At 29.8% G+C, this 21,592-nt stretch overlaps 1 protein-coding gene and 1 long non-coding RNA gene across 3 annotated transcripts; both read right to left on the bottom strand.

Moving 5' to 3' along the window:
- Nucleotides 1–4,696: 4,696 nt before the first annotated feature.
- On the bottom strand, nucleotides 4,697–11,632 carry LOC106405560. Its single transcript, XR_007329287.1, has 5 exons — nucleotides 11,476–11,632; nucleotides 11,170–11,206; nucleotides 6,127–10,932; nucleotides 5,096–5,215; nucleotides 4,697–5,010 (listed from the first exon to the last, which is right to left on the bottom strand). It is a non-coding gene; the product is annotated as an uncharacterized LOC106405560 (long non-coding RNA).
- Nucleotides 11,633–13,387: 1,755 nt separating this feature from the next.
- Nucleotides 13,388–16,320, bottom strand: LOC106402903 (afadin- and alpha-actinin-binding protein). 2 transcript variants are annotated; one of them, XM_013843726.3, is made up of 13 exons: nucleotides 16,126–16,320; nucleotides 16,020–16,039; nucleotides 15,840–15,954; nucleotides 15,658–15,755; nucleotides 14,973–15,159; nucleotides 14,812–14,874; nucleotides 14,643–14,717; nucleotides 14,498–14,563; nucleotides 14,344–14,421; nucleotides 14,185–14,262; nucleotides 13,999–14,076; nucleotides 13,789–13,908; nucleotides 13,388–13,703 (listed from the first exon to the last, which is right to left on the bottom strand). In XM_013843726.3, exons 1-13 carry the CDS (start codon nucleotides 16,156–16,158, stop codon nucleotides 13,614–13,616), a joined length of 1,101 nt encoding a protein of 366 aa, XP_013699180.2. In that variant the 5' UTR covers nucleotides 16,159–16,320; the 3' UTR covers nucleotides 13,388–13,613. The 2 variants fall into 2 exon arrangements, with proteins under 2 accessions (XP_013699180.2, XP_013699183.2); XM_013843729.3 differs by lacking the exon at nucleotides 16,126–16,320 and having other exon boundaries at nucleotides 15,587–15,755.
- Nucleotides 16,321–21,592: the final 5,272 nt, after the last annotated feature.

Here is a 21,592-nt window from a genome sequence, read left to right as displayed (position 1 = left end):
AATAGCTAACAGTTATTGGTAGAAGAATTGTAGAGAGATTATCAAATTTTGAGATTCCGTTGTTATTGGTTTATAAATTTTTAAAATCTGAATAAAATCCATTGTTATTGGGGTGCGAGACTTTTAAATTCCACTCAATTTTTTTTGTTACCGGAAAAATTTTATTTTTCATTAATTGTAAGATTTTATTAAAATCTATTGTTATTGGAATGTAAATTTTCTTTGTTTTTATTCCTAAAACTCAACTTTGAGAATGTCATCTACACACATAAATTTTTTGAAACCTATGTAGTAAAATACACTCACATACAAAACCACACAAAATTGAATAATAAAATAATACAAATCACAACTTTAACATAGACGATAAACACAATTTCGGTTCTTTTCTGTAATTTTACATGTACGACTCAAACCAAAACAAATAACAAACTATACAAAGCTAAATGAGCATAAACTACTAAACAACCACTAATAGTAATATATATATATATATATATTTGTTAATAAATAAACAAAAGATACAAAACTATATGAGATGTGTAAGAAAAAAAACATGTCATCATAACGTATTCTTTATTAGTATTTGAAAAATTCGAAGTTACATAAATTTTTTGAAAAACTCAAAAAATCTGGGCTCTTACCATAATTTGTTGAGAACGAATTAATTGAAATGATTCTCATTCCCTTTCCCCTACCACCATCAATTTCTTACTTTAAAAGTTAATAACAATTAATAGAATTTTATACACAAGTAATGAAAATTCATGTAAAAATATTTGATAAAATTTGTTAAATCTTGTTAACTGGTAAATTTTTTTCAACTATTAGAATCATCAAATTCCACAAAAAATCATGTTCCAATTACCCCAAATTAATTCTCAGTCAGTTTCAGGCTCTTAATTTATCATCAAGCAAAAGAAAATAGGCTTTAGTTCTCGTTTATAAAAGATTTGAAGTGGAACTGATGTATAGAGATGACAAGAAATTGAATAAACTTGTGATTATTTTTCAGTGAAACTTCTACGACCAAAACTCTTTCTTACAAATTCACATATATTTAAGAAAAAGGATACCGTCGGTCGATGACCATAATATTAAATATCAGATTGAGGAGTACATCCGTTAGACTGTTACATGTATACACAGCCATCAAGAGGGAGACGTTTTACTTGTCTTTACGAGCCCCAAGTCCCGCCAGTATCCATTGAGAGACCACGATTCGTTTATATCAAACAGTGACAACAACCTTACATTTTAATGGTAGCTAAGCTTTTTTGTTATTTCAAATTGGTTTACATATAATATTTATTTTGATGTCATTAATATCATTCCATAAATTATGAAAGAATTCAACCAAAAAAAATAAAAAAAATATAAAAGACTTATTTAGCTATCGTATGTCAGAACATTCTTAAAAATACAATATATATATATATATATTTTTTTACTTTTCAGACTAATCAAGCGAAGTCTTACAAAAAGTTTTCTTTAAGTTTGAAAGGCTTAGGTTCTTATTAAACCTAGGTATTTGGGTACCCGTTTAGACACGGATCAGATATTTTCAGTGTCGATCCGAATCTATATACAGTCTAAAGAAAACACCACACTACACCAAAAATACCTGTTTAAGTGCTTTACAAACCATAACCATATATATCAGCCACGATCCTAGGGGTTTGGGTACCCGTTTAGACTCGGATCAAACATACAGGTTGAGGGAGAATTGAACTCGCGCCTACGGGTTAGGAGGAGAATTTACAAACACCACACTACACCAAAAACAAAATCCTAGCAGTTAAAGCCTTTGCTTTATAGTTTTAATTAGTGTTCTGTCCCGTACTACGTACGGCCACAAAAATTAATATGCATATCTTATGAAACTCTAATATGTACAATAAAATTGGTGGAAGATCCATTGAGGTAACTGATGAGATCCTCAAAAAAATTTCCCTACCTAATATACTGTTGTTATAATCTGATCCAGTAAAATGATGTGGATTCTCTAGTATATTGTTGTGTTAGAAGAATTCACTCACTTGTATGCACATCGTTTTTTGACTATCTGACACCATTGTGCACCAACTTTGAAATGAGTCCCTCTGACTTTGTTTCTGTCACATCTTTTTCGAGCCAATGGTTAAAACAAACATCTTTTTTGAGGCCTCATATGTTGTATTGCATCGTAGTTCATTTCAGCTGTTGCACAGAAATATGATGAACAATATAAGAAAAGGTAGCAATGGTAACTGAAAGGACTTGGCGGGACGAAGCTTGATAATAACATTGAACAAAATATAAACTAAAGAAAAACATAAGATATAATGAAGATCAATGCATGTAGGGAATACAAATTAAAGATAGTTTACGAATTTAAATCGAAGTTATGAAAAAAGAAAGCAAGGATGAAACTGTAAAGTTTGCATGATTGATTACCTTATCTATGGGAGGACATTCTTTTTGCTATTAGTGCCTACAAAAAAGGTGGGAAACATAATTGAATCTCTAATATCTTCTTGTTTTCCATATGGTTAATTCCTAGATTTTTAGCTTTATCTTTTTGTTTTTGTTTTTATTTGCTCTTCACACTTTGCATAATACTTGTGTTAATGATCCACTAATCACGTGTTCACTCCTTTTCTATATAGAAGCATCACGAAAACATGCAAAACTTCTAAAGATTAGAAATTTTTGATTGAAGTATATACATTCCTAAAGATAAGCCTTAACTTATTTTTACCTGATTTGCAAACATTGCTCTTGTTTCCCTGTCTTTTTGAAGAATTAAGCTCTGAAACAACAGAATACTCAAGTTACATCTTCTATCTGAATCATGTTAAACCAATCAAATGATATTAATTTGAACAGAATAGAAAAAAAGGAATATGAATAGAGTAGTCACAGACCTGTACTGATTTTTGTTTATATACTGAAAAGCTTTTTTTAATTAACTTAATATATACTGAAAAGCTGGAAAAACAGAATATGAAACGATGGAGAAGAAGAGAGAAAAAAACCAGTTATGGAAAATTATATATTAGAAGATGAAACAGGTTGAAGTCATATCATGATTTGAGAAGTTATATTACTTATACTTTTTTCAAAAAAAAAAAGTTATATTACTTATATATGACGTGAAACAGATTCGTAGATCAAAAATTATGTAGGAAAAAATGTTTGAAGTGGTGAAAATGCAGGAGTTTAGATATTTGAAGTTGCAAATTTTGGAAATTATGTGATAACTTTTTTCTAATTTTTTTTTTTTTTTTTGTAAAACAATAGCCAATGTGTTAACATTTTAGTGGACAAGTGACTTGTACTTTAGTATATAAAAAATCCAGGGCCGTCTTCGGTATTTTGGATTAAAGTCTCTTTATGAGAAACGATGCATATAGCTGTCATTTTTTTCGGTGGACATTCTTTTTTGCACCCTCCATTTTCAATGCATTTCTTTATGAGAAACGATGCATAGATCATGGGTGTTCGGATGTCCAGCCGGTTTCAGTTCGGGGTCAATTAAGGTTTGGATTTTTGGGAGCACAAATTCAATCTCATTCGGATATCATGAAAATTTGGTTTGGTGTTGGTTCGGGTTTACTCGGGTTCTGTTCGAATATAGTAACACACTGAAAACCCGGTTGAGGGCTATTTTCTTATTTTAAAAAATAAAAAAAATTAAAATTAAAATTTTTAAAAATAAAAAGAGCTATTTTGGTATTTTTTTCTTTTTGTAGGGCTATTTTGGTGGTAAAAACTTAAAAAGACAATTTGAGAGAATTGCCTAATTTTAATACTGTATATAATTAATATTTCTAGATATATAAATTGTATTCTGGATATTCGGGTATCCATTCGGTCCTAGGTTTGGTTCGGTTCGGTTCGGTTGCGGTTATAAAAAAATAGGAACCGTTCGGTTATTTTTGAACATCGGTTCGTTTTCGGGTTTGATTTTTGGTTCGGTTCCGATATGATTTTTGATTCTCGATTTTTATGCCCAGGCCTAGTTAGGACTAGGGAAGCGTAGTTGTCGTTTAGCATATAACTAATTCCTAATTAATTAGAGTTACATTACTGTATGGTAGAATTAGAGTAAATTAAAGTGGCTGGAAATTTATTTCAGCCAATTTACTCTACTTTTCATCCAATCAAGTGGAATATGATTTCATCTATTTTACTCTAAAATAGAATTAGAGTAAATTAAAGTGGGTCTAAATGGTGACATAGGGAATAAAAGGAATAGTCAATTCTTACTCATTTTTTTTAAATTACACCATTCATGAGGAATCAAATGCAGCGAAAATTCCCCATAAATGAAATTTTCGTTGCGTTTGATTCCTTGTCATTCTTTGAATTTTAAGGAACTATAGAAAAAAATACAATCCTTATCAAAATTGATATGAAACAAAAGAAATAAATATTCATTTTTATTCCATTTATTTTTTTCATGTTTTTTTTTCTTACTTATTCATATTCATATTTTAATTATCACCAGTAAAAACCTAAAAGTAGAATAAATCTTACCTCAACTATTAACGAGATGAAAAAGTTTACTTCAACGTTATTATTTTCTATCCCTCTCATTTTCACCATATTTTCTCACCATTTTACTCTAATCGATAACCAATCACACTTTAGATTTCCAGAGACTTTTTTTTTTTTGGATTTTCAGAGATTTTTGTTAGCAAAAGTGGGTGGGTGTCGGAAAGTACCCAAATTGTTATTGATTAGAAAAGTGTCTTATCATGTAACTATCTCCAAAAATAAACAACCGAGATGTTCTTCTGTACAATGTTACAAATACGAATCCACATCCATTAATAATTCATATAAACTCTTCTGTAAATTGATTATAAAAGACATGAGACATTTCCTTGTTAAGAGATTTGATATATTTTGCACCAGAGAGGTCCACAATCTAAGTCAGCCACGAAGTCCACTGAGAGACTGTGAAGGAGGAGCTGAGTTTCTTCTCCGGTCTGTCTTTGGCAAATGCTTAGACATTATAGATTCCTACGTAAAATAAAAAATACACGATTATAAAATTTTGTAATGTTTCTAGAAGATACATAGTATTTGAGAAATCTAATAAGAGTACCTGTTCTTGAATAATACTGCGTGTCTCGACGAGTTGTGCTTCGAGTTCAAGTTCCCTCTCTGACGCTTCTGAAGTAATTGTTACTTCTTTTTGTGCGTCTACTAACTGACCCATACGTTCCTTCATTAACCGAACAAAAGAACATTTAACGACGGACATATTTCCGACGAAATTTCGACGGACAGATTTCCAACAAAATTCCGGCGGACTTTATAAATTATTTAAAAAAAAAATAAAACAGATTTTATTTAAATATTTTTAATAAATATTTTTAATTCATTAAATATATATAAAATTTTAAAATTATAAAAACGTTTTTTAAGATAATTATTTTTTAAAAATCATTTATAATAAATATTTTTAATTCTTTATATATATATAATTAAAATTAGAAAAACATTTTTGTAGTATAATTGTTTTAAAATCCTTTATAATAAATGTTTTTATAAATTTTTAAAATATATAACGGTTTAGAAATTGAAAATATTTTAAAACAAAGAGAAAACATTTTTAAAAATTTTAAAAAACTTTTTGTAATTGAAACCTTTTTCTACTAACTGAAAACATTTTAATTAAATCTAAAAAAAAACACAAAAACATTTTATTGATTGAAAAGGTTCTTAAAAAGGCGAAAAAGGTTTTGATAAATTTTAGAAACCAGAAAACTTTTTATAAATTATAACAAACTTAAAAAAAATTTTATAGAAACTTAAAATGTTTTATAAAAAGCTTAAAACGTTATATAAAATTATAAAAACGTTTTGAAACAATAAAAGATAGTAAAAACTTGAAAGCATTATAAATACACAAAAAATGTTCTTATAAAAATATTTAACATATAAATTCTAAAATCTTAACATCTAAAAGTTTCAATCTACATACAAAACAACAACCTAAAACAAAATCTAACAACATATAACTCCTAAAACTATCAATTCTATCCTAAATCTTCAGATTCAAAACCTAAAATCCACAATTCTAACATTCCAACCTAAAAAAATGTAATTTAAAGAAGGGTTTAGATGACTTACATGATTGAGGAAGAGATTTGGAGGATTTGGGGTCGGAGTCACAGATTTGTGAGAGAGAGAGAGAGGAGTAAGACCGCAAAGATTGCAGAGGAGAAGAGAAAAAATGAGGAAGAAGAAGAAGGGTCGGTTTATGTATTAAAAATAAACCGACGGAGAGTTTCCGTCAGAATTCGGTCGGTTCTATTTTAAGCGGTTAATCATATAAATTTCGCAAATTCTCTTCCCGGGTAAAGTGAAAAAGTCCGACGAAATTCCGACGAAACCTGTTCGTCACATTTATTTCGTCGGAATTCCGTTGGAATGTTTCGAGAATATCGCCAAAGGAAGCCTCGAGAAACTATGAGTTTCTGCATGTCTTTTGATTGGTCGGGGTTAGAGTCCGTCGGAATTTTGTCGGTATTTTCCGTCGGAATATGGTTGGAATTTTCGACGGATTTCCGACGGAATTTAGAGAAATAAGAATTTGAGGTTTCAAAACAACAGTCTAACGATCACATAGAAATATTTGATAGTATGTAAATGATTTATAAGAGGTTTAACAAAAATAATTACTTGTTTCACTCGATATTATACAAAATCAAAATCTACTCTTATATTACCGTAATATGTTTGTATAAGTATATAAGTGTTATTGGAGGATGTTACGAATACGTTGATATGTATACGTAAATAATTTTTTTATATGAAAAACTTTAACGGTGTGAACTAATTTCATATTATAAATTTATAAATGTGTTATTTGGATATTTTAAGTATCAAATTATACATTTATAATAACTTTGCAAATCTAAAATCTGTTTCGTCGTAGAAAATTCCGACGACATTCCGACGAAAGTCAAAAACCCGTCGGATTTCCGTCGGAATATTTCGATGGAATTCTGACGAACTTCAAATCCCTATCGAAACCACAAAATTATAATATTCTGTCGGAATTTTGTCGGATATTTCCGACAACCTGACTTACGTCGGTATTTCGTCAGAATTTTTCGACGAAATACCGACGAACATGAAATTATATGTTTCGTCGGTATCTCGTCGGAATGTCATCAAAGAAAACCGACGAAAATATTGTCCGTCAGAATGTTGTGTGTTTTCTTGTAGTGTATATGCAATAAATTATATATTTGATACTGTTTTACCAGCATTTTATTTCTTCAAAATTAAATGCAAAATCAAAACTCAACTATACAAGAAAATAATTATTTCCATTTACTGTAAGTGGAAAATGATGGTTGATTATGAAAAACAACATACTGTGTTTTTATCATAAATATTACTTTAACATATAAACATGTATATTTAATACTCTAAATGCATATCACAAGACAAACAAACTAAGACTATAATACTTCCGTTCTGCGCAAGTTAATCTAATGGTTATATGAAAAACAAAATATTTGGTTTTTCTTATGTAAAAAAAGTTTACACACAAACAGAAATCATTTTAACAATTTTTTGCATCTGGACTATAAGTATTTCACTGTTCTGGCGTCTCGTTTAATTTTAAGCGGAGTTTCTTAAACAAAAATGAAGAATCTAAACTATCATTACAAAACTTTCATAAAAAAAGAGGACTGGCTAATTCAGACTTAAGCATAGGTATATCAAATAAAATTAATGAACACAAGGTCAACCCTCTTGAGTTCATTTGAAGATTATAAATCTATTTCTTCAAATCTGGTATACCACAAAGCAATAAGATCAATTTCTTGTCAATCTTTTCCATTTTAAAGTATAGCTTTTTAGTTATTTTTCAAGATTATATATTATTTCAGAGATATAAGAAAGAAAATCGGGGTTTGACAAAAAAAAAGAAAAAGAAAATTGGGCTATATTGCAATTAGAACCTTTTTAGTCACGCGTTTTTAATTTATAATACTAATATATATATTGATCTAACTACCAGAACAAGTGAAGAAGCAAAACATGTTCAGTTCAACTGAATGTTTCATCTTTTTCTGATTGTCTTCACTACCTCATTATTTCAGTGTCTAAAGTTTATTGGCTTGTTTAGATATTACATTAATTGGCTTCTTAATTTTTGTATAGCTAAATATTACGGCCTCACATCAACTCGAAAACATCTAGAAGAAGACGCATGGCACTAACTTGGACAAGATTGATCTCTGTGAATGGAACAGTTTACTTAATGCCAACTGTGATGATGTTTAGTTTTAAAGGGTTGTTAACTAAATTGATATAACGATAAACAAATCGACAAAAGTACATTATTAGTGATCGATTGTGTCCATAACATTTTAATTTAACTTAATTTAATTTAACTTAGTTATATTTCGAGATGTCTTTTTCATAAGGAGTTTTAATAAAAGTCAATGTATTGGATTTGAAAATTTCAATATGAAACAAAGTGATAAATCGGTGATGACAGATTGATAGCAAGTAATTATTTATGTCTGTGAAGGGAACGTGTTTACTTAATGTTTACTGAGATAATTGTCATGGGCGTTATTCATAACCCTCATGACAAAATAAGTTACAAGATATATAGTTTAATACAGAAATGGAAGTATATGAATAATATTTCTAAACTAATATAAATACAAATGAGAATAATTCATCCTCAAATAAATATTAGTTTCGTAAACTATGAATTCACAAATAGCTAACAGTTATTGGTAGTAGAATTGTAGAGAAATTATTAAATTTTGAGATTCCGTTGTTATTGGTTTATAAATTTTTAAAATCTGAATAAAATCCATTGTTATTGGGGTGTGAGACTTTTAAATTCCACTCAAATTTTTTTGTTACTGGAAAATTTTACTTTTCATTAAAATCTATTGTTATTGGAATGTAAATTTTCTTTGTTTTTACTCATAAAACTCAACTTTGAGAATGTCATCTACACACATAAAATTTTTGAAACCTATTTAGTAAAATACACTCATATACAAAACCACACAAAATTGAATAATAAAATAATACAAATCACAACTTTAACATTAACACAATTTCAGTTCTTTTCTATAATTTTACATGTACGACTCAAACCAAAACAAATAACAAACTATACAAAGCTAAATGAGCATAAACTACTAAACAACCACTAATAGTAATATATATATATATATTTGTTAATAAATAAACAAAAGATAGAAAACTATATGAGATGTGTAAGAAAAAAAACATGTCATCATAACGTATTCTTTATTAGTATTTGAAAAATTCGAAGTTACATAAATTTTTTGAAAAACTCAAAAAATCTGGGCTCTTACCATAATTTGTTGAGAACGAAGTAATTGAAATGATTCTCATTCCCTTTTCCCTACCACCATCAATTTCTTACTTTAAAAGTTAATAACAATCAATAGAATTTTATACACAAGTAATAAAAGTTCATGTAAAAATTTTTGGTAAAATTTGTTAAATCTTGTTAACTGGTAAAATTCTTTCAACTATTAGAATCATTAGATTCCACAAAAAATCATGTTCCAATTCCCCAAATTAATTCTCAGTCAGTTTCAGGCTCTTAATTTATCATCAAGCAAAAGAAAATAGGCTTTAGTTCTCGTTTATAAAAGATTTGAAGTGGAACTGATATATAGAGATGACAAGAAATTGAAATAAACTTGTGATTATTTTTCAGTGAAACTTCTACGACCAAAACTCTTTCTTACAAATTCACATATATTTAAGAAAAAGGATACCGTCGGTCGATGACCATAATATATAAATATCAGATTGAGGAGTACATCTGTTAGACTGTTACATGTATACACAGCCATCAAGAGGGAGACGTTTTACTTGTCTTTACGAGCCCCAAGTCCCGCCAGTATCCATTGAGAGACCACGATTCGTTTTATATCAGACAGTGACAACAACCTTACATTTTAATGGTAGCTAAGCTTTTTTGTTATTTCAAATTGGTTTACATATAATATTTATTTTGATGTCATTAATATCATTCCATAAATTATGAAAGACTTCAACCAAAAAAAATAAAAGAATATGAAAGACTTATTTAGCTATCGTATCTCAGAACATTCTTAAAAATACAATATATATATATATATATATATATATATATATTTTTTTTTTACTTTTCAGACTAATCAAGCGAAGTCTTACAAGAAGTTTTCTTTAAGTTTGAAAGGCTTAGGTTCTTATTAAGCCTAGGCGTTTGGGTACCCGTTTAGACTCGGATCAGATATTTTCTGTGCCGATCCGAATCTATATACTGTCTAAAGAAAACACCACACTACACCAAAAATACCTGTTTAAGTGCTTTACAAACCATAACCATATATATCAGCCACGATCCTAGGGGTTTGGGTACCCGTTTAGACTCGGATCAAACATACAGGTTGAGGGAGAATTGAACTCGCGCCTACGGGTTAGGAGGAGAATTTACAAACACCACACTACACCAAAAACAAAATCCTAGCAGTTAAAGCCTTTGCTTTATAGTTTTAATTAGTGTTCTGTCCCGTACTACGTACGGCCACAAAAATTAATATGCATATCTTATGAAACTCTAATATGTACAATAAAATTGGTGGAAGATCCATTGAGGTAACTGATGAGATCCTCAAAAAAAATTTCGTACCTGATATACTGTTGTTATAATCTGATCCAGTAAAATGATGTGGATTCTCTAGTATATTGTTGTGGTAGAAGAATTCACTCACTTGTATGCACATCGTTTTTTGACTATCTGACACCATTGTGCACCAACTTTGAAATGAGTCCCTCTGACTTTGTTTCTGTCACATCTTGTTTGAGCCAATGGTTAAAACAAACATCTTTTTTGAGGCCTCATATGCTGTATTGCATCGTAGTTCATTTCAGCTGTTGCACAGAAATATGATGAACAATATAAGAAAAGGTAGCAATGGTAACTGAAAGGACTTGGCGGGACGAAGCTTGATAATAACATTGAACAAAATGTAAACTAAAGAAAAACATAACATATAATGAAGATCAATGCATGTAGGGAATACAAATTAAAGATAGTTTACGAATTTAAATCGAAGTTATGAAAAAAGAAAGCAAGGATGAAACTGTAAAGTTTGCATGATTGATTACCTTATCTATGGGAGGACATTCTTTTTGCTATTAGTGCCTACAAAAAAGGTGGGAAACATAATTGAATCTCTAATATCTTCTTGTTTTCCATATGGTTAATTCCTAGATTTTTAGCTTTATCTTTTTGTTTTTGTTTTTATTTGCTCTTCACATTTTGCATAATACTTGTGTTAATGATCCACTAATCACGTGTTCACTCCTTTTCTATATAGAAGCATCACGAAAACATGCAAAACTTCTAAAGATTAGAAATTTTTGATTGAAGTATATATACATTCCTAAAGATAAGCCTTAACTTATTTTTACCTGATTTGCAAACATTGCTCTTGTTTCCCTGTCTTTTTGAAGAATTAAGCTCTGAAACAACAGAATACTCAAGTTACATCTTCTATCTGAATCATGTTAAACCAATCAAATGATATTAATTTGAACAGAATAGAAAAAAGGAATATGAATAGAGTAGTCACAGACCTGTACTGATTTTTGTTTATATACTGAAAAGTTTTTTAATTAACTTAATATATACTGAAAAGCTGGAAAAACAGAATATGAAACGATGGAGAAGAAGAGAGAAAAAAAGCCAGTTATGGAAAATTATATATTAGAAGATGAAACAGGTTGAAGTCATATCATGATTTGAGAAGTTATATTACTTATATTTTTTTCAAAAAAAAAAGGTTATATTACTTATATATGACGTGAAACAGATTCGTAGATCAAAAGTTATGTAGGAAAAAAATGTTTGAAGTGGTGAAAATATAGGAGTTTAGATATTTGAAGTTGCAAATTTTGGAAATTACGTGATAGCTTTTTTCTAATTTTTTTTTTTTGTAAAACAATAGCCAGTGTGTTAACATTTTAGTGGACAACGGACTTGTACTTTAGTATATAAAAAATCCAGGGCCGTTTTCGGTATTTTGGACTAAAGTCTCTTTATGAGAAACGATGCATATAGCTGTCATTTTTTTCGGTGGACATTCTTTTTTACACCCTCCATTTTCAATGCATTTCTTTATGAGAAACTATGCATAGATCATGGGTGTTCGGATGTCAAGCCGGTTTCAGTTCGGGGTCAATTAAGGTTTGGATTTTTGGGAGCACAAATTCAATCTCATTCGGATATCATAAAAATTTGGTTTGGTATCGGTTCGGGTTTACTCGGGTTCTGTTCGAATATAGTAACACATTGGAAACCCGGTTGAGGGCTATTTTCTTATTTAAAAAAATAAAAAAAATTAAAATTAAAATTTTTAAAAATAAAAAAAGCTATTTTGGTATTATTTTTTTTTTGTATGGCTATTTTGGTGATAAAAACTTAAAAAGACAATTTGAGGGAATTGCCTAATTTTAATACTGTATATAATTAATATTTCTAGATATATAAATTGTATTCTGGATATTTGGGTATCCATTCGGTCTTAGGTTCGGTTCGGTTCAGTCCGGTTACGGTTATAGAAAAATAGGAACCGTTCAGTTATTTTTGAACATCGATTCGTTTTCAGGTTTGATTTTTGGTTCGGTTCCGATTTGATTTTTGATTCTCGATTTTTATGCCCAGGCCTAGTTAGAACTAGGGAAGTGTAGTTGTCGTTTAGCATATAACTAATTCCTAACTAATTAGAGTTACATTACTGTATGATAGAATTAGATTAAATTAAAGTGGGTGGAAAATTATTTCATCCAATTTACTCTACTTTTCATCCAATCAAGTGGAATATGATTTCATCTATTTTACTCTAAAAAGTGAGAAAAACAGTAAGGGTCTAAATGGTGATATAGGGAATAAAAGGAATAGTCAATTCTTACTCATTTTTTTAAATTACGCCATTCATGAAATTTTCGCTGCGTTTGATTCCTTGCCATTCCTTGAATTTTAAGGAACTATAGGAAAAAAAATATTCCTTATCAGAATTGATATGAAACAAAAGAAATAAATATTCATTTTTATTCCATTTATTTTGTTCATGTTTATTTTTTTCTTACTTATTCATATTCATATTTTAATTATCACCAGTAAGAACCTAAAAGTAGAATAAATCTTACCTCAACTATTAACGAGATGAAAAAGTTTACTTCAACTTTATTATTTTCTATCCCTCTCATTTTCACCATATTTTCTCACCATTTTACTCTAATCCATAACCAATCACACTTTAGATTTTCAGAGACTTTTTTTTTTTTTTGGATTTTCAGAGATTTTTGTTAGCAAAAGTGGGTGGGTGTCGGAAAGTACCCAAATTGTTATTGATTAGAAAAGTGTCTTATCATGTAACTATCTCCAAAAATAAACAACCGAGATGTTCTTCTGTACAATGTTACAAATACGAATCCACATCCATTAATAATTCATATAAACTCTTCTGTAAATTGATTAGAAAAGACATGAGACATTTCCTTGTTAAGAGATTTGATATATTTTGTACCAGAGAGGTCCACAATCTAAGTCAGCCACGAAGTCCACTGAGAGACTGTGAAGGAGGAGCTGAGTTTCTTCTCCGGTCTGTCTTTGGCAAATGCTTAGACATTATAGATTCCTACGTAAAATAAAAAATACACGATTATAAAACTTTGTAATGTTTCTAGAAGATACATAGTATTTGAGAAATCTAATAAGAGTACCTGTTCTTGAATAATACTACGTGCCTCGACGAGTTGTGCTTCGAGTTCAAGTTCCCTCTCTGACGCTTCTGAAGTAATTGTTACTTCTTTTTGTGCGTCTACTAACTGACCCATACGTTCCTTCATTAACCGAACAAAAGAACATGTAACGATAAAAACGAAGCGCTATTAAATAGATCGGAAGTGTCAACTTCAGGTTACCACTGTTACCTTGATGCTAACCATCTTCGAGCGTAAACTATCTTCTATCTGACCTCGAGCCATACGAAAAGGTAGGTCGAAAACATCCTGTCAATTAAAGATAATTTTTTCCTTGTTGATACTGATGTTTTGGTTATATGTATGCAATGTTTATAAATTGAATCTTGATTTAGCTTATAATGAAATTTTACGTACCGTCTTCCCGCCTAAAGGAGACTGAGACGGGTCTAAGCTCGTTCTTCCATTAGCATTCAAGAAAGAACGCATGTCTCCCTGTCAAAATGACCATCATCTTTAATAATAGGATCATAAAGTTTCTCTCTTTTCAAAAAAAAAAAAGAAAAGAAATATAACCTGAGTGGATCGCAATAGCGCTCTCAAGTCAGTGTTCTCTGCCATTAGTTCTTGATTTTTAGCCTCGTATGCATCTACCTAGCAAGATCATATTGTACCCATTTTATAACAACATTCATCCAACATAAAGCTATAATATAGTCATGGTAATTACAATCCTTTTGTAGAAATCAGAATCAGTTTTTTTCCCAGTCCATGTTCCACGTTGTCTCCCTTCTTTCTGTACACGAAAATGTTGATTATTTCGCCGCTACCCTCAGAAAACTGGATAGTAGTCATTTCAAGAACCCAAATAGTACCTGGAGAAGATTCATAATCTCCATGCCTGATCTTGTTTCTTTCTTCTTCTCCATCAAGACTTGGTTTAACCTCTCCTAAAACAAGATCAATGTTCACCATGTTCAGTTTAGTAAGACGCAACCTATATTACATATATACACTTGACACATGAGTGAACCGAAAGCATACCTGTAGCTTTATATACTCTTTTTCTTTCTTCTTTGTTTCATGTAATTGTTGAGTCTTGACTTGCTTCCATACACACAAAAATAAATGTTAAAAGAGCATTGCATTAGCATTCAAAAGTTGTTTGAAAACATTGATCAACACTAAGCTTATTTGATCAAAACCTGGTTAGCAATGACCATCCGCTGAAACTCATCTCTCTCTTTCTGTAGCTTCTCGTTCTGAGCCTTTAAAGCGGCTGTGTTTTTGGCTTCCGTTCTTGTGACAGAACCAAGCTCCCTCTCCTTGGATTGCAATTGATTCTCAAGCCTCTCAACTTTCGCCTCCAGTCTCGCCATGTCGGATAAAAGTCTGAAGCAAACAAGAAACTAGTTTTAAAAACAAAAAAAAAAAAATGTTCTCAAACAGACATATCAAAGGTAGCTTTTCCAGTAACTTTGTGTCAGAAAATTGTCCCCAAAAAGGATTTTACTTAAACTATACTCTAAACAAACATAAAACCAAAAATAACAGTGATAAGATACTCTATATATACATAGCATGATCTAGATCACACAACAATCCATCTCGTTCAGACAAGGCATATCAGCAAAATGTAGCATTTTAGAATCTCTGTCAGAAAATTTTGTCTTCTTTTTTCCCCCACAGAAGGATTTTACTCCAAAATAGACACATTAAACCCAAAAATAGTGATAACATTTTTCTACAATACATAACATTAGCAAGATCTAGATCACACAACGATCCATCTCGTTCATAGCACATAGATTTGACTTACCATACAAGCAAATATACATGTAGAAGAAAAAGCTTGACAATGCAGATTTCACAAAGCAAGAAAAGAGTCACCGTTGTCTCTGATCATTGGTAGATTCTCTGAACTCCACATCACGCTGCCTCTGCTGAATCAAAGCGTATATGCAATTACAAGTCCTCGCGATCGAAACCTAATCATAATAACAAGTCCTATCGAATCAGATTCATAACCAAACAAAAAAAAAAAAGAGATTATTAAAGAGAAAGAGACGCACAGGATCGGTAGCGAAGAGGTCGAGCGAGGCTGAGAATCCGTAAGTGACTAAGCTCTGGTTCAAGTACTTCACACAGTGCTCCAGGTTATCGACATCGGCGAAACTATGCTCCTCCCTGATCGTTGAAACAGAGTCAAATCGAAGAACAAAAACCCCTAGAAACGATAGGAGAAAACTCACCCGATCGTTGAGAAACCAAACTGCAGAAGAAGAAGCAAACACAATGAGCCTTAGAGAGAGAGAGAATCGGAGATTCGTGAGTAAGAGAGAGAGAGGAAGTCGTTACTCTGTGATCGAATTCCGGCGCAGTGAATGACATCGTTGGCACACGAAGGATCCGCCGTTGACGCCGGAAGAGTAGGAAGAGACAAAAACAGCTTTTTCACCTCTATTACAAAGTTGGAAGTCGAAAAAAAGGGAAGTGAATGTGTGTCTCTCTCCGATAGATCTATCTTGGGGGAAGTGTACAGTGCGAGATTAAAATTAAATATTATTTATCTGTATTTGTTTTAATTGTGTACGTTACGGTGCACTCAATTATTCCGTGCTTCTTCACGTGATTAGTTAGTGTTGCGGTTGATTTCGCGTGTTTGCTTACGTGTCGTCTTATTAGTGGTTGGATCTAATTTCTTTGGGTCTATCGCATTACTCTGTATGACGTGCGATATTCGGTAACTAACTTGCTGGATTATTGGGCGGGAGATGCCACGTTGGACTACTACAGCATAGTTTTGATCGTTGGAGTCGTGTCGAGCAATCTCTTCTTCGTTACTCCAGGACTAGCAAGAGCGCGGTTACTGGGGGTTTTTAGGATAGGATTTTTATTGGAATATAAAAATCTTCTTTTAATTTTTAACTAAAAAAGTTAAGAATTAATATTTAAATAAAATATTTTTATATCATGACACCGTGTACTCCAGTTTTTTTTTACGGGTGGTTACTATTCAAATATCCGGATTGGAAATATAAATAGTTCGACTTGTTTTCTGACTTCTGTCTAATAATTAATTATTCAGTATACCCGATTTTACCTATTTGGATACTGGATATCCCAATATCTGAAAATGTTATATTTTAAACAAGATATACGATTTTAAACAAGTTATTTACTTTTAAAATTTCAAAAACTAAAATTATAAATTTAATAAATAAATACAGTAAACTTACTTAAAATAATAATTATATAATTTATATATGTAATTTTTAAAATATATGTATATAACTATATATGCATATGACATATCGGATATCCGTTCCTAGATTATTGGAAATTAAAAAAAAACATTATTTCTTGCAAATATTGTATATTATTATTTGGTTTGCTTCATAGAGTATCAAGATTTTTTTGTTTCAAATGAAACAAAGAACAAATCAAATCAAAATTTTTGATATTTTGTCCAACCCTAGTTCTTGGAATAGTGCCTAGCAATATTTTCATTGCATTTTTGTTTAAATTTTTTCATTACTTCTTGTTTTTTTTTTCAATTTCCATGTACAAAACGTTATATATTTTGGGTTATATGAGTAGTTAGGGTTTAATAACAACTATATAAAATATAAAATATCATTTTGTTCCAAATTTACAAATGAAAATTATTATCACCAATTTTTTATTGCATGTGAACAATTATGACATTTTTTAATAAGTGTCACTATGACATTTTTCACACAGATTAAAAAAGGTTCTGAAATATATGTAAATTATTATTAATTACACCTATCTGACCAATAGTATTTGAGATAAATAAAATTATTTATAAAATCAATGCAGTTTGCAATTAATTTTCAGCTGAAAGTAAGTATAATTTGCATTGTAATTGTAAAGTGACACTTTTTGTGTAACAAGAAAAAAACGTCAGAATGACACTTATTATGACACAGATGAAATATTTTCCAACTACCTAATATCTATACGAATTATTAGATGTACGCTATAAATATGTATTTCCGCTGATAGAATATTATAAAATTATACATCTTTTTTAAGGGAAGTTTACTAAAATGATACAAATTAATTGTGTTATTACTAGAATGACTCATATTTATTGAAAATTATTATAAAAATTTTATGGACGAAATGCCCCTACCCATAGTTATAACAAAAAAACATTACCAAAGTGTCCTTACCATTTTTTCGTTGGCAGATTTATTTTCAAAAAAATAAATTTATTTATAAAATCTGTATAGAAAAAGAAATCTACTGTTATATTGGTGTCAGACTTTCTAAGAAACGTCAGATTTGTTTTCATGACAGAGTTAATTATCCGATTTAAATAGATAACATACTTTTAAAGATATGTCTGGCGACTGAGGTAGCAGATTTGTTATAAATGGTAGATTTTTGTGGTCAACTTATTTTCTTATGTATCGACTTATTTTTTTTGTTCGACTTATTTTCTTATGGTAGAATTATATGTCCGACTTAAAAGTGTTGGTAGACTTTATATTTTATATAGTGACAGACTTTTTAATTTATGTTGTGGCAGATTTGTTGACGGAAATCTGGGTTTATGTAAACCAAACTTAATTTAATATTCAATTTCAACCGGGTTTATATTAATTTTGAATCTGGTTTATATTTAGGTTAATTAAGATCAGAATTAGGTATCAAATAATGAAGTATCAACAAAATCCAAGTTCTTTCGTTGGTATATTTGACGTCTTTTTGTGTATATGTATACATATAGAATTGTCTCACGTATAATTGTCCAAGTTTCTTTCATCACCAGAAGCTTAAGGTCTAGATTTAACTTAGTGCACGATTATTTTGTAAATACAAATATGCTTCTATAAATAGTGTTACTAGGGGCAAAGTAAATAAAAAATCTGTATGAGATTCTCCATGAAACTATAAGAGCTGGTGTAAAAGCACTCGCGGTTGGCATATACAATAATCCGACTAAAAGAACATCAGCATGTATACTGGAATACTTGTACATTGCAAAAAAACAACAAAAAACTACATAAGCAATTTGAAAACAACATGCATACTACTTAGTAAACTTAAGGAACCTCCTCGTAGATTTCTACAACCATCTTCAGATGTAGAACTGGAATAGTATTGTCATTCAAGTCGTTAAACATGCACCCTATTGGTAAACAGTGAATATACTTCAAAGTGTATAGACCCACAGTCTCCGAGGTTCAGCTCTTGCGATATTGTCTTCTTTCTTTGCACCCTGAACTGCTTCTCACTTTTCTTCCACATTTTAGGAGACAACATCTAGCTTAGCAATGCCGACAACATTCTTTTTCTAAAAGAAACCAAAAATATGAAAAGCCTGAAGTGAACTGAGAAAGAACAAGATATTAGCACAAGAACCACAATTAGTATACCTTATAAGTCAATTAAGGGAAATTGTTTCTACATATATACTAAAATTGTAGAACACGTAATGAATAAGTGAGTTACTATCACGACTATACTAACTCAAACTGTTAATGAAAATATACTAAATATGTAGAACACATAAAACTAAGAAATGAGCATCAGACTACCATTGATGCAATACACATAAAACTACGAAGCCCAAGCTGAGAAAGGATTGGAACTGCGACAAGCGACTGGTCCTTGCACCCAGATCTTCAACACTGATGCAGGATACGCCAATCACAGACAAATTCAACTAAGTGATGAAAGCAGAGGTCCCGCTGGACGCGGAACCACCGAGCCGGACTCAAACCCCACCGGACAGTTAGATTCACCATTGTCCACATGCGGATAGATCACGCCCTGATGACGAACTCGACCTCACTGGTCACAAGGCAGAAACCAACCGTCGCTCAACCACACCATATCACCATTGAGAAAAGTTCCATCACCTTCTAGTACAGCCGAAGACCTTAAAACATCGATTAAAAGTAAAGAGGACTCATAGAGGCCTTCTCACATCACATGTAAGAGCACCGCCGCAAGAAAAAGTATCAGATCCGAGAGATGAAACGGAGAGACGCGAGAGAGGAAACAATGTTTTTAGGGTTTTTTAGAAAATGCTTTTAATTTTTCGAAAATACTGTAAAATGACAGCACGTAAATAAGATTTCAAGGGTATTGTGTATTTTGAATTTCTACAAAAGTTATTCTGGTAATTATAAAATAATATGCATTATTTTAGTCACCCCCCCTATATATTAAAAGAGAAGTCACTTTAGTGAAGTCTGGTGACGTGTCGCTCATAGGTGAAGTTTCAAAAAAAATGTTATAATTTGATTGGTCGATTGTTTTTAACTTTTATTTATTTAAATTAGATCTAAAAATTTAAAGTAAGTCTAAAAACATTTAACATCACTTGCCATATAATCTAAAGAATATTATAAATAATAATTTATGACAACTAATTCTGGAAATTATAGAAAGATTAATAATATTTTATTTATTACTTTTAATATTTATAAACTATAAAATATAATAAACGAATTTTTATATAAGATAATTACAATAATTTTATACTCTACTTGATGAGTTGTATTCGAATATAATTATATAATAACTATTTTAAATATTACAAAATCCAAACATGTTTAATAATATGATTTTTAAATTATTTATCGTTGTTTACAGAATAAATATATCAGAATTTTAAAATTATTTATATAATATTATAAATTATTTATAAAATATAAATCCTACTATATATTGGTTGAGAAGTCACATAAGTGATTTTTTATTACGTGTTGATCATAAATTAACTCTTCAAATTGTTATAATTTGATTGACCGATGATTTTTAATTTTATTTATTATAATTATATCTAAAAAGAAAGGATAATTCAATTACCACTTTCCAAATAATCTACATAATATTAGAAATAATTATTTATGGTAACTAATTGTTGAAACTATGAAAGAGTAATAATGCGATCAATTTTTTTATATATTTATAAATTACATAAAATAATAAACCAAAATGTTTATTTGAATTGATATAATGATTTTATATTCGTATAGAAATAATTATATTTGTATATAAAGTATCATAATAACTATTAATGTCTAATAATTCAATGCATGTTTTATAAATCATTTATAAAATTATAAATACATTTATAAAATTATAAATACATTTATAAAAAAATTTATATTGGCTTATCAGATATTTTATATTATTATAAGAGGTTCTAAGTCATTTATAGAAGCTTATACATTAATTTATAAAATTTATTTTGAAAATTTATCGTTCTATTACAATATTTTTCATATTTTTTATTTTTAATGGTCAAATTCCTCAACTATGTTTACTTAGTGTAGAAACCCATAAACTAAAGATTTACTGGTAATAATGGTAATTATGATATGTTAGAGTTTAATTCATTAAATAAAGTTAGTTTATGGGGTTTTTCGTTAAATACTTAGTTTGGGAAAATTAAACAAAAAAAACTTAGTTGAGGGGTTTTAACGTTAAAATTTCTTATTCTTTCCTTATTATCTATTATTTAAATCCTTATTGTGGGATTTGTTTTATCAAAAATTAGTTGCAATCAACTGACGAGATATCTTCTTTTCTAATATCATGCATTTAATATTTATATATATATATATATATATATATATATATAGCAAGATTTGAGTTACCAAAATTATGTATATATTATAACCAGAATATCTTAAAAAAATTATTAGAAGATATTCTATCTCATAGCTGAATTAAAATTTATTAGAGAATATTCTATCTCATAGCTTCTCTTGAAAACTAGGTCATTTAGAAACTTAAACTAATTTGCTATATAAATATCACGCCACCCCCATTAGTTTCA

The sequence above is a fragment of the Brassica napus genome, chromosome C9, assembly GCF_020379485.1.
Source record: "Brassica napus cultivar Da-Ae chromosome C9, Da-Ae, whole genome shotgun sequence".
Lineage (NCBI taxonomy): Eukaryota > Viridiplantae > Streptophyta > Magnoliopsida > Brassicales > Brassicaceae > Brassica > Brassica napus.
The sequence above is the reverse complement of the archived record's forward strand: the minus strand, read 5'-3'. Positions and strand labels throughout refer to the sequence as shown.